Here is a 13,941-nt window from a genome sequence, read left to right as displayed (position 1 = left end):
ATACAGATTGTCCACAAGTTACACAAAGTAACACGTGTCCATTAAACTTAAAAATTTATTAGGGAATTCTAAAAGGTGTTGAGCTACTTTTCTTTTCTTTTCTTCTTTTTTTTTTTTTTTTGTAGGCATTTTGGACATATTTTTATTAGTGTTATATACGCACAAAATTAAAATGAAACGAATATAAACTCACTTAAAACGTAAAAAACACGTACAAACAAAAAAACGATACACACGCACAACAGAAAACTGAATAATACCGACACTAACCAATATAGTGACATCAAAAATCGTACCTAATCAATATTATCTTACATTTTATTTCAAGTTACGACACGCAATGTCAATAAAGTCAAAAAAATAGATAAAACAAAGTTTTAATAGAATTATAGTTATTTTTAATATTTTTGGAACTTTAATAGGTACCTACATTTATAAAATATGAAATATTTGCAAAATATTTATTTATTAGTAAGATATTTAAAAATATGTATTTACATAAAAATACGTGCCCTTATTATTATTATTTATACGTAATATGTTTTCTAAATATTTTGACACATTTTAAACTATTAGAATGGCTCACTTCGATGGACACATCGATATTTATATTTTGTAGATAAGTTGATAAAAATAATGTAATAAATATTTGATTTAAAAAAAAAAAATTCAATGTATTGTATCGTTTAAAGAAAAATTAATTTAAAAATAACGACCTTGAAAATGTAAACTAAATGAGTTAACTCAGGACCATTTTTAGATTGTAATGATTTATAATTCAATTTAAATTTAACACATATCAAACTATAATAATAATTGAATAATAATTTTATTTGCATAATATGATTTACTCAATTAACAATTAATCAATATATTTTTTTTCGAATGAAATAGTTTCCTGGACTAATTCTCACGGGTATTGAGTAATACTGAGAACGCGTGTATACTTAATGGAATACAATACATATCACACAATTGAAGTTTTGAATATCTCTGTAAAATACAATTTTATAATAAAATAAGTGTCTTACTCTTCAAATTTAGCATTTAATTCACATCATAATAATTAATCTATATGTTATAAACCGATGCTATATACTTTTTTCAGCCACCTTCTCTACCATATAAAACGTGCTTTGTTAATGTATTTTAGATTATCCATCCGTCTACCAAATCCTACATTATTTATGATCTTCTATTAAAAGACCTACGCAAAAACTCAATTACACTAGTTTTCTTTTGGCATTATAGCTCGAAGAAGCTGATAAGTGCACGTGATGTTACAAAGTGAGAGACTGACAATTGAGTCTTTTGAAACCCAGAAAAGAACTAGAATTTCAAGTTTTTCCAGATGCTTCCTAAACTCGATATCAGTATAATTCAACTGTTAAAATACGATTAAATCGTTGCGTTAAAAGCGTGCAAAGTAACTCTTATCACGTGAGACTATATGTAACGAAATCTGAGGCATTTCTTATGTCTAGGCCACAAGAAACATGAGTACAGTACTGATTGAATATTTTAAGAACACGGTGTTGTAAGTTAAGTTGAGTTATTAGCAGATCTTCCTTTCCATTACTGTATTGGATTAAACTAGTATTAAATTCATAGAAGATGCTACAAACCTGTTGAAAATTATTCGTTTTTACAGTTTATTTATATTATATGGGAGAAACTATTGAGGGTGTATTAATTTGATAAAGTTCCTCCAATTCCACATCACTTTTAGGTTTTCCCAAAGCTCACCAAAAATTTTACGTATCATAACTTTTATTAACTATTTATTATTTCATACTTGATGATTAAATTAGATAATTGATGTATTGAAAAAAATAAACTTACTGACGAAAACGGAACAACTAACAAGTAACAAATGAAGTCCAATACTAGGAATCAATTTTTAAATTACGGTAACATTTCGTTCCACATATATTATTAATTGTTATTCTCAAATACGTTAATATTAAATCTCATGATAAATTATAGTCATTACGTGTACATATTTAATTATTCGAATTGTTTTAGGAGTCAATTATAAAATAGTTTACGATTAAACTGCTCGTGTGAGTTTGGTCGTTATGCTTGTAGTGCGATTAAGGAATGATGTGTTATTATTATTTACGAGGCTTAGTGTGTTCGTAAAGCCACTTTATTTTACCGAAAATGTTATATTGAAAACATTTAAGTCAAAACTTCTGATTAATAGTAAATACTCAACTAAATATGCAACGTCAATATATGTAAAGCTACATTTAACTTTAAATTCATACTGAAAAATGTACTGCCAATTAGAACGTGAGATTATTAAAATATAAAAAGTTATTTGTATTAATATTAACCATTAATGACTTATTATATTATTCTGATTATTCTATATAATGATGCTCTAGATAAATATTATAATGGACCTTGTATTACATTGAGACATTTAGTATATTTTACGTGGGCGGTGTTTATAAACATATTGTTATTTGTGCTTAAGGATCGATAGTAGATGTTGAGTTTAATACCAATCTTTGAATAAAATTCATAGAAACATAATACTAATATATTGTAAATGCTCGTAAAAATATAAATAATAGCTTGTACAAATATAATAGATAAACATGAATATATTAATAATATAATAAATTATTTTAAATGCGCATAATGGTAGAATGTCGTAGAGATATTGTTGATGTTTGCGTTTGTTTTGTAAATATCTCAATCTTCGTTTTAAAATTTAAAATTTAACTTTATTATAATATCCTATTATGGGAATGATTTCAATATTGTAACTAATATTGTAATATAAGTATATTATAATGTATTGTACGTGTTATGAACTAAATAGCTTATAATGTATTTTTAAACAAAAAAATATTTGAGTTCTAAAGATGCTGGGCCAGTGTATGTTGATAATAAGTTGTCCGAAACACTATAGATACTACAAATATGTTCCTGTTATAATACATGTATTATAATATCAGACTACGAGTTCGTTTTTTTTTTTTTTTGTTATTATATACAATTTTAGTGATAGTAGTTATTGTTTGAACTTAAAGCTTAAAAAAAAATATACCTTACCATATTTTACAAATTGTTAGCTTTAAAATCAAATCAAACTATAAAAAAAATATATTTAAACTAAAATCATCAATAGTGCAAAATGTGCTGTAGATAAGTTTTTAAGTTTAACGTAAATCATTTGAAAAGTATTAGTTCTTACTTAAATGACTATAATTAGTGTATTCGAACGCATAGTTAATTTTTAACTGAGTTATCATATATTTATGATATTTTATAATATTATTTAAAACTGTTTCATAGTAGTAATAGTAACAGTTATTAGTATAATTAATTTTAAAGTTTACAATTAACACAATACAGATTTATGAAAAAAAATATAAATGAAAAATATCCCAAAAGAAATAAATTCATGTTTAAGATATATATAAGTTATTAAAAAAAATATATATAAAACAATAGTAGATCGGCAGTTTTAGCTCTATAGCACCAAACTATAATTCATTATTGTTATTAATTGTTATTTGTTTTAGATTCCTTAATTTTTAATTACATAAAAAAATCTAGATCCAGATCTTAATTTAACAGTTTAATTTTAAAATTACTATTTTAAACACTTTTACTATTTATTTAAAGCACACTTATATTATGTATATATATATCATACCTACAATTTACTAATATTTAAATTATTGAGTCACATTAAGCTCAAATTATTTATTCATGTAACTATGAGTATATACCTATATCGTAACTAATCCATCCGGAATTCCAGCCAACTAATTTTTTCAAATTATTGTTTATACTAATTATTATTAAATCAAATTTACTCGTTTTATTGGTTTTCAGGATTTTATTCAAATAAATAAAGAGTAATAATTCAAAGATATTTCTCTATTGTAAATTTGATGCATACAACTTATTTCCGTTTCCGAAACAAAAATAAAACATAATTTTTAAATCAAGAATATTACTATTATTATTATTATTATTGTTATATTCTAGGTACCTACTCATAAAAGTTATGTAAACAAAAATAATAAAATAAAAACGTGGAAAACATATTAAGCTACAAAAAGGTAACTATCTAAAAAAACCTAGACTATACTTTTAAGCATACATCTTATATATTTTATATATTTCAAATAAAGACTGGTGCATGTAAGAAGCGATTTGATTTAATTTCCAATGAAATACGTTTAATTTTATATAATTTCATAAATCTTTAAATTATTTAATTTATTTTAGTTGCCATTTTGTTCATTGTTCCCCATTTTTATTTATGAAATAATTTTTAACTAAGATTTGTATTTATTCATCTTCTTTTTTTGCTTTGAATTTATTATTACGCCTTTCTTCTACATTTTCTGTTGGTTTACTTTCCTTTATATTTGTTTCCTTTGGTAATGCTTGTGTAAACTAATGATTTTCTTCTTAAACATGATTTATTACATTACCAAAATATGTATTCATTGCGCTTTTTGTTAATATGTGTGTAGTTATTTAGTTGGTTTTTAGGTTAGACAACAGTAAGATCTTGTATTTAAGTGGCCGTTTGTAAACTTACTGTTCTAAATAATCGTGTTTATTCATTATTATGTTACATCTCTTAATAGAAATGGAACAATACTAAATCTATTTGATTTAGTTAGGTTAGGTCATTGACAGTTTTCTATCTATTTTCTATTATGTTATTATGATTTTATTTTAGTACCAATAAGTATTATAGTTTGTAAATAATTATAAATTATTTTTCAAACGAAAATTTTAAAGAGCTTTATATAATATTTGCCAAGAATAATAAAGTGTTTCAGACTTTTTTCAACAGAAAAATTAACTATTTTTAGTTGGATTATTTAAAATATTTTACGTACTTGAAGTTTGTTGAAATATGACAATTAATACTATAGTTAGTGAAATAATATATTGGGATGTACTTCATTATTTTTGATGAAACAAAGTAATACTCTAAATTCTATATTAGAATGTACATTTGGTGTTAAAAACTAAAATAAATCATTCTAATTCTGAATTAATTTTCATTTATTGTATGGTCCATAAATTTAATTTGGTTATAAAAAATACTTAAGAACCAATAAGAATACTTTTAGAATTATTAAGTTATATTTACAAATTATATTTAAACCATATTTTTTATATTTTTATTAACATTACGTTACAAATTATATGTACCAATAATTTTCATAATTATTTATGGAAATAAAATACTTTTTTTAATGTTTGAGAAACAATCTACGTGCATTTTTTATTGCTTAACAAAAAAAAAAAAAAAAAAAAAATATTACAACATTTGTGGAAATCAATACAAATAAACAAGATAGGAATTTGGATTGAAGAGGCTCCGGGGCAGAACTGAAATGGGGCCCTTTTTATCAATAATTTGTAATGTACAGGTCTTTAGAAAAAATTCAATTAAAATTTATAAATATATTAAATATATCATATTTATTCATAACGAGTCAAAAAAATTTTTTTGTAATCATGAGTACTTTGAGTATTTGTTTTTCAACATTTTTAATGGAAAATTATCTTATAAATGTTTATAAACTTAAATTCTGGAAACTTTTTTCCTCAATTTAAAAAATCAATAAAAATGCTTTAAAATGAAATTCTTTTTTGTTCTCTGCTTAGGGCTCCGGAATATTTCCCTGGTTGCCCTATAGTAGTTCCAACTCTACAAATAAAATTATTATTGGTTTCTAGATTATATGAAACACAATGGTCGTTTCTTTTTTAAAATTGTAAAACAGTATATAATACTTTTTGCTTAATAATAAATGTTTTACAAAATTAAATAAATAAAAATGTAAACAAAGAAGTAACTCAAGAAGATATTAATATATTAGAAGTATTTTATATTAATATATTATGTATAATATACAAATATTATAAACACTATACATTTAGACATTTGTTCAAAGATATTCTGTACATGCAAAAGAAAATGTCATTTATATTGTATTTGTTCATTTTTGAAGAAATCTTAGAAATAATAAATATTTTGAGCAAGAAATTACAAAAACAAGAAAGTGCAATTGGAAATTTTGTTATTGAAATAAATTATGTGATAAAATCAATTAACAATACGAGAAATGAAAAAATAGTTTGATTTATTATATAATAATGTGATACAGTTTTCAGTAAAATATAAATATTTATATTTAACTGAATACACCTGGTTAGTAAAAAAAAAAATTACCTAGTATAATATTGTAATATAATATGATTCAAATTTTTTAATTTTCTAGAAATAATTATATTATGAAATGCAAAAAAATATACTTGATATTCATTGAGTTATAATTTTGAATTTGTGTAGGTGTAATTACACTAAAAAGAACTTAATTGAACTTAAAAGTTTTCATATTTTCGTTATAACTGGCACTAAAATAAATTATATCTCTAACCAAGACGTTGACATAAATGAACCTAACTACAATAAACAATATTGGTGTTCTTATGCATATTATGCTATATTGGGTTCAATTATAAAACATTTTGAGTTAAAGTTTTCAAAAGAGAATTTAAAGCTTGCAAACTCAATGCAAAATTTCATAAAATTAAATATGAATAAAAGCATGATATTTATTTATTATTTTCAAGTTATTTGATTTAATAAATACATATAAATGCAATATAATAAGTATTTAATACATCTATAATTCTTATTATCTTATTTGGCGTTGTTTCATATTAATAAATAAAAAAAAAAAAAACTGTGTTATAAAATTACTGTGCTACACAGTAACAAACCAATTTTGGTTTAGAAAAAATTAAAAAGAACTGTATTCTAATATCCATTTTTTTTTTAAAGTAGTCCTGATACTATTTATTAGTCTAACTCATGTGGATATCTTTTTCAGCCATGTGTCGTATTAAAAATGACAAGAACATCTATGACATAAGATAGTTTCAGTAATCTTTTCTTGTAGTGCATCAAAAGAGATATTATTGATAATCTTGACATTGATATTAAACTAGATGAGTATTCAAAGAAATGCCATCGTATGGATTTAATATTATGGTAAATAATTTGAATGAAATGTATTATAAATTAGATATCTGAGATAATTATTATTTATAGAATAAATTAAAAAAACCACTTTTAAGTGACAGTTTCTTTTGAGTTCGCACTAAGTATGATTTTTGTTTATAAAAATAATTTGAACTACCCTATCTGCGTAAGAAAAAGTTGAGATTATGTTTTGTTTGATTTTATCGTCCTGTGTGGACTTGGAATTATGGTTTTTGTTTTGTTACAGCGGTAGAATTGCATATAAGCAAAAATGGCGTTAAGTCTCTTTGAGTTAAAAAGATATCTGGAACTTAAATACCCCCTTGTTAAAATGTCTATAGTTGCGTCCGCGGAACTATCTAAATCTATTAATTTCTCATTCTATCTTCTCTAGCCACTCCAAACACAGCATCACTGTCCACAGGTACACTCACCTCAGTTTTATTTTATCACTCACTGCTCAATAATTCCGGTTTCACCTCTCAACCACCTTCCTGTCTCGCAAAAACACATTTTATCTTATTTCTGATATCGTCGCCGTCGATAAAGACTTCCTCTTGTATTGCCCGTACCGAGCGTATACCCGTATCCACTCACTTCATAACAACGACAACCACGTACCTGTAATACATGACGATCATGACGACGCCGGGTATCCAAAACGAGACTGACGACGATATGATGGCGTAGTACCGGTTGACGACGAAAACGCACGACATCGGGTTCTTGCGGCGGAACGCCTGATGCTCGTCGGTGGTGTACCATCCAAAGAATATCGGCAAGAACGATATAAGCGCCGGCAGTGTCCACACGTTGAGAAGCATGTAAAGTACGGTGCGCTGTGTCATGGTGATCGGGTACTGAAGCGGGCTGACGATGGCGTAGTACCGGTCTACGCTTATGCAGCACAGGTGCAGTATGGACGCGGTAGAGAAGTACACGTCCAGGCTGTTCCACACGTCGCACATGACGTACCCGAACATCCACTTGCCGGTGATCTCGACGCTGGCGTTGAAAGACATGGCGCACAGCGCGACCAGGAAGTCGGCGAACGCCAGCGACACGACGTAGTAGTTGGTGAGTATGCGGAGCTTCCGGTGCCGCACCACGCTGATCACCACCAGCGCGTTGCCGAGCACCGCGCACAGTATTATCGAGCACATGGCCACCGTCTTGATGATGAGCACCGGGCCCACGGCACCGGCCACGTCGTCCGCCGTCCCGCCTACGCCGCCGCCGCTAGCGGCCGTCCCGCCGTTTCCGGCCACCGCGTGCGACGTTTTGTTGTCCGGTCCGATTGCGCAACCGACCGCACCGGCCGCTACTGCGCCGACGCCGCCGCCGCTGCTATGATTGCTGCACCCCCCGCCGCCGCCGCCGCCGACGCTTCCGTCACCGTCGACACCCACACCGCCGCCGCCCGTGCCGTTACCGACGACTGCAGCTAACTGCACGCCTCCTGGTACAAATCCCGTGTCGTACCACCACATCTGCGGGTCCATGGTGGCCGTCCACCCACCGAATGGCGGTCACATCGCGCGTGGTGCTTTACCCGCCGGCGAGTGCTGTTCTGTCCGGTCGTGTTGTCGCCGGTTCTGCGGGCGGTGCGGGTGGTGCCGTGCCGCGTACTGAGCGGCGATCGCTGTCCCGCGGGTGGTGCCCGTCCGCTTCTGAAATGAAAAAAATAAAAAACGCAACGTTTAAACACGGACGATAATAAAACAATATCATTTCCGTGTCGGCGGATGGATCGAATAAAGTTTCCGCACATAATTCGATTTTTTTACTCTTTTAGATCGATTTCGGACTAAACACTTTGCGGCTGGCCTTACTTGTACCTGAAAATAACGAGACGACGTCGCTATAAATAAAAACGTACTCACGAGACACAGACGTCGCGGTGAATGTTATATTAGTAAACGCATAATACCTTACCGCAAGCTAGTCTATACTCGTACCTAGTAGTTACTGTGTAAGTACACTATTCATTTTCGATACAGATAAATTTATATTATTAAAATTGAAAAAAAAAAGGGTAAAATTGTGAGATACGGGAAGTCCTAGTTAAACGAATTGAACAATCAAACCGAAACAATCCATCGAAATATGTACATTATTCCGTGAAGGATATCACTCGATGGTAATAAATCGATAAAATAATATATTATATCAACACTTCTTAAATGGTGCATTTATTTATAAAAAAACAAATTGACAATATATACATAATATACTAAAATTTATTTTTATTCTACAATTTCAGTCATTAGAATCACTTAAAATAAATTTTAGTTTTACTTATTTATGTTATCTAATAGCCTAGGAACTTTCCTTTTATCCATAAAATAATCAGTAAATTTATCACAAATGACATAAGGTGTTTTTTCAGAATTCATCTTTATCTTAAAACCTTTCATGTGATAACGTGTCTTCAAACTTAATGAGTTGCTATCACGAACACGAAAAAAAATGATTTAATAGTAGGTACAAATGCATTTATAATACATATATTTAATGGCCTATGGAATATTTTCCATTTATTAGACATAATACCAAAATCACACTCAATAAATCGACGAGCTCCTAAATGCTTATAGTTGAATACTTTATTTATTTATTTGATGATAAATCTTTACTAGTATATGGACGCATCACATTATGTCATAAACCAAACGCTCCACCTATACCACTATTACATATGTCAGTTTAGAATCACTTGCTTTTTATTTTTGAGGATAAATGGTTCTTATTTAATAATTTTTTGTAAAAATTCGAGTTTTTTAAAATTGATAAATCGCTATTTTTCGTAACCCTTAACATCTACAGTAATAAAACAAAAGTTTGTGTCAAAAATAGCTAAGAAAATAATTATAACAATTATAATATAATGAACCACTATGTGCTGGTTTGACTACCCGGATATATTTACCATCAATTGCACCAATATAGTTTGGACATTTTTAATGATAGATTAGAGTTTTGTAACTTCTACCCATTTTTCTTTCGTTGGCTCCGACATAAGTACATATAACTTTTAAATTATCCCAAATTGCAACTTAAGTTTCTTGAATAATATGATTCAATGTAGATACACCAATCCTGGTATCGTAATTAAGTTCTATTAATAATGTGTATATATTAATGCTAGTTATCTTAAATTTAAAAATATTTTATAAATTATTATTATTATACATATATTATAATTGTTCTCATGTAATTATATAAATAATTTAAAAATAATATTTTTGTACTATATTATATTGAGTATTAATCTTTATTAGATTAACTTTCAAGTATTAAAAATGTTTTATAACTTCAAATCGATTTATTATTATTTTATCATATAAACGTATAAAATAATTTACCGACAAATAAAATAAATTATTGAATGTTATACGATTTAGTGAAAGAGTTACAAAGGAAATTGAATGAGTTAGGTTAGTGAAATTTACTTTTTAAAGAACAAAATAAAGAAGGATTTAAAATATGGATTATTTTAGAACTTAATATACTAGCCTTTTTAATATCGTAAAAGAAGTTTATTATAAAAAATTATTTATCTTTAATTTTTTAATTTTTATTTTGAGTTAAACATTTTGGTTATATGCATTTTAAGTATACAATTATATATTTCTAGTTGGTTTCTAGTTATTTTAATATATTTTTTTGTATTTTGTTTTTACCATTCTAACATTATATACCTATGAGTATTTATTTGTTTTACTTTTTTAATTTAAAAAATCATACAGGATTTCAAGTTAATTTTTTATAAATTGGAGTGTTACTATATGAATGCAATATTTTTAGAGTAAGTTATGTATTTTAATAGTATAAATAAAAAATTGAACTTACTTTAATGTTACAGCTAATCATTTTCTCGTAGTTATCGACTTACACATATTTGTATTTTATTTGTATGTATTATATATTATAGCATCGTATAATTCAAAAAATGAATCAAATAACATACAAAAGTAATTAAAAAACTTAGACAGATATTTTAAAAGGTTGTGAAAACATTTTGAAAATATTCTTTTTTATTTCTGTGCCTGGCTATTATTCAATAGCCATAATAGTTTTTGTTTTTAAATTTATTTGTTTTGTTTTTAGATTATTAAAGTGTAAAAATAATTGCGTATCTACGTTCATTTAAAAAATATTAATTCAAAAGTGTATATGTATTTAAGTATTTTTATACTAAAAGATCACATACTACTGAATAGGCCTCTGAAAAAAAAATGTACACATTTGTATGTTGTGAATCTGGGCAAAAGTATATTATGGTGTAGTGTCTTATGTCAAATAATGTTTCTAATAAAACATTTTTTGAGTATGGTGATACGATTTTTGTGGTCAGCCACAAAGTGTTTCGTATGAAAACACTCTTGTAGTGTTATTCTTTAACTTCTATTGTCGTTGAATAAACTATAATTTATTGTAAACCAATAATATAATAATATCAACTGTCATAATCAATAGTTAACCACCCTCTTTCTCACTTTAAACAGTGACGCATAGAACATTTGTTTTGGGTAAGGAGGGTCAGCCATTATCTAAACCTTCTACTGTCTTTATCTTTATTTTCAAATAAATACCTAATTATTTTAGTTTTATTTTTTTACTTATTTCAATCGGATTATTATAGGGTTTATATTTATTAATAAATAACTGAATGTAGGTATTTGAATAGTCTGAATAATTGTACTTAATTGTAGCTAGTAAAGTAATAGTACAATAATTATTTTTCGTAATCTGTTTTAAAACTCTGTTGCACTCAATTGCTTTCATTTATTTGAAAATTGCATAAAACCTACATTACTACATATTTTATAGATTGTACGGTAATTTTAATGTGATACATTTTTATTAATTTATTACCTAACTCACTGATCCACCGTCTTACGCATATGGCCTACTCATCGGTTTAAGACTTTAGATTCATGAACAGTCCTTAAAAATAGCTTTCACCATGCCACTGAGTCGATAAGTTTACCGCCTACTTTTTTAAAATTTAAATCAATAATATTGTCTTCTGTTATAGATGTTTTAAATAAATAGATGTAATTACAAAAATACCAAAGTTATAAACAGTGTATACAGTATAATTAAATGTAGGCTATTTAAAAATAAAATAAACTGACTTTTGATTTGTAGTATTGATAGTATTTTACCAAAATTCTACTAATATGAGTATTTGAGTTTACGGTATTTTGAGATTTTGAGATTTTAGTAAAAAAATCCATAGTGAAGGTTTTTAAATATTAAGCCATGTTATTTAATTTAGAAAATAAGTAATCAATGGTCTACCTGAAATCTTAGTAACAAAATAAGATTTGTTTAAGTTATTGTTACACTTTACTCGTAAATCATACTGGATTTGCGATTAGTAGCGATAAAAATGTTCGTAAAACACGTACCTTATTCAATTATATTAATAAAATAAAAAAGTACGAAAGTAACCACGTATGTTGATGGTACCATAAAGACGATTTGTTATATTGTGTATTTAGATCACATAGTTGGCACATACATTTCTTTTGTTATTGTATTATGTTTTACGACTCTAATGCAATGGAGAATGATCGTTAGGTTAGGTTATTGTATAACGTGTCCTAAAAATTTCAATTGTACTTAAATTAATATGTTTTATTGAATTGAGAATAAAGTAGAAATAAAATCGGACACACATTGTGTAATTTATTATAAGTTATAAGTGTTGTAACTACGTAAACGATTATAATTATATACATGACCCACATGATGTTCTTTACTAAATGTTTAATAATATGTCATCGACTACATTTTACTACGTAAGCATTTAATTAAAATTAAATATGTTGGATACCGACTGACTTGTGTTGGACATTTTGTGTGGCGGCAGCTGTTTTGAGATCACAATTATAACTTAACTGCTAATTGAAACAAGAGCAAATTACGGTGTGTCTTGTGATAATTGTCGTAGCAAATCGTGGTTTCGTGATTCCTTAGTAGGTAGTGTGTTAGTTTGAAATTGCTGTTTTCAACATCAGAAGAAAAATTGTCTGAACAAAATTAATATAATGTCAAGGAATAATTAAAAACTCTCTAGCCTGTGATCCCTAAACTATAACGTAGTGTGCTGCTTAGTATTATTATGATCAAATTTTCATGGGACATCAGTGAATAGTTATCATTTTAAAATTGAATACTATAAGCATTGTTGACTTTTTATATCTTAACAAGTGTTTACGTAAAACATTATTAGGTAAACTAGGAACAAATACATTTTAAAAAGAATTCATTTGTGCTCCATAATGTTTTTGGGTTCTCAAGGTTCATTCGAAAAATACGAAGAAATTTATTAAATCTTTAAATGGAATCTTGGCTTTTGTCATTTCTTTTAGTTTCTCCGTTGTTTCAAAAAGTGTGTTACCAAAACATAAATAAACCAAAAGTTTTATCTTTTAAAGATGCATTTATTTAGGTGCAGAGATACGGTTGGTTGGGTTTAAAAATTTAAAAAACAGAGATTTTTTTAAAAATATAAATATTTTTATCATGTAAACATGAGGACTGTATACTAGTTTTGACTTGTTGTTAATATCAATTAAATAAATTATTTGTTTGATTGATAAAATATAATGAATTTATCATAAATGCAATAGTTATTTTTTAGTACAAAGCAAATATTATAAATTTAATATATAATATATTATATCTTCAATTATATTATACTTACTAAAATTACTAAAAAAAAAAAAAAATGCATTAGATGAAATAAAGAGTAAAAGATGATTATATTTTGTGCATTTAAGTTTATAACACAAATTCTGATTTATTTTTATTTGACGTTGAAAAGTTATCAACTAAAGAGGTATCTATCTGATATAATGTATTATATACAATATCATGTATCAAAC

General features: G+C 27.2%; 1 protein-coding gene across 1 annotated transcript in view; it reads right to left on the bottom strand.

Annotated features, from left to right (window-relative positions):
* Nucleotides 1–13,941, bottom strand: part of LOC112600981 (octopamine receptor beta-3R-like) — a 171,966-nt gene that overhangs the window by 115,584 nt on the left and 42,441 nt on the right. Inside the window, exon 2 of the mRNA XM_025348355.1 lies at nucleotides 7,664–8,712. Within this exon, the coding sequence (XP_025204140.1) occupies nucleotides 7,664–8,544 (881 nt within the window). The 5' untranslated portion in view covers nucleotides 8,545–8,712. The remainder of the gene's footprint in view (nucleotides 1–7,663; nucleotides 8,713–13,941) is intronic.

This window comes from Melanaphis sacchari, unplaced genomic scaffold (genome assembly GCF_002803265.2).
Source record: "Melanaphis sacchari strain LSU unplaced genomic scaffold, SCAv2.0 Contig73_pilon_pilon, whole genome shotgun sequence".
NCBI lineage: Eukaryota > Metazoa > Arthropoda > Insecta > Hemiptera > Aphididae > Melanaphis > Melanaphis sacchari.
Note: the sequence above shows the minus strand (reverse complement) of the source record. Positions and strands in the feature narration are given on the sequence as shown.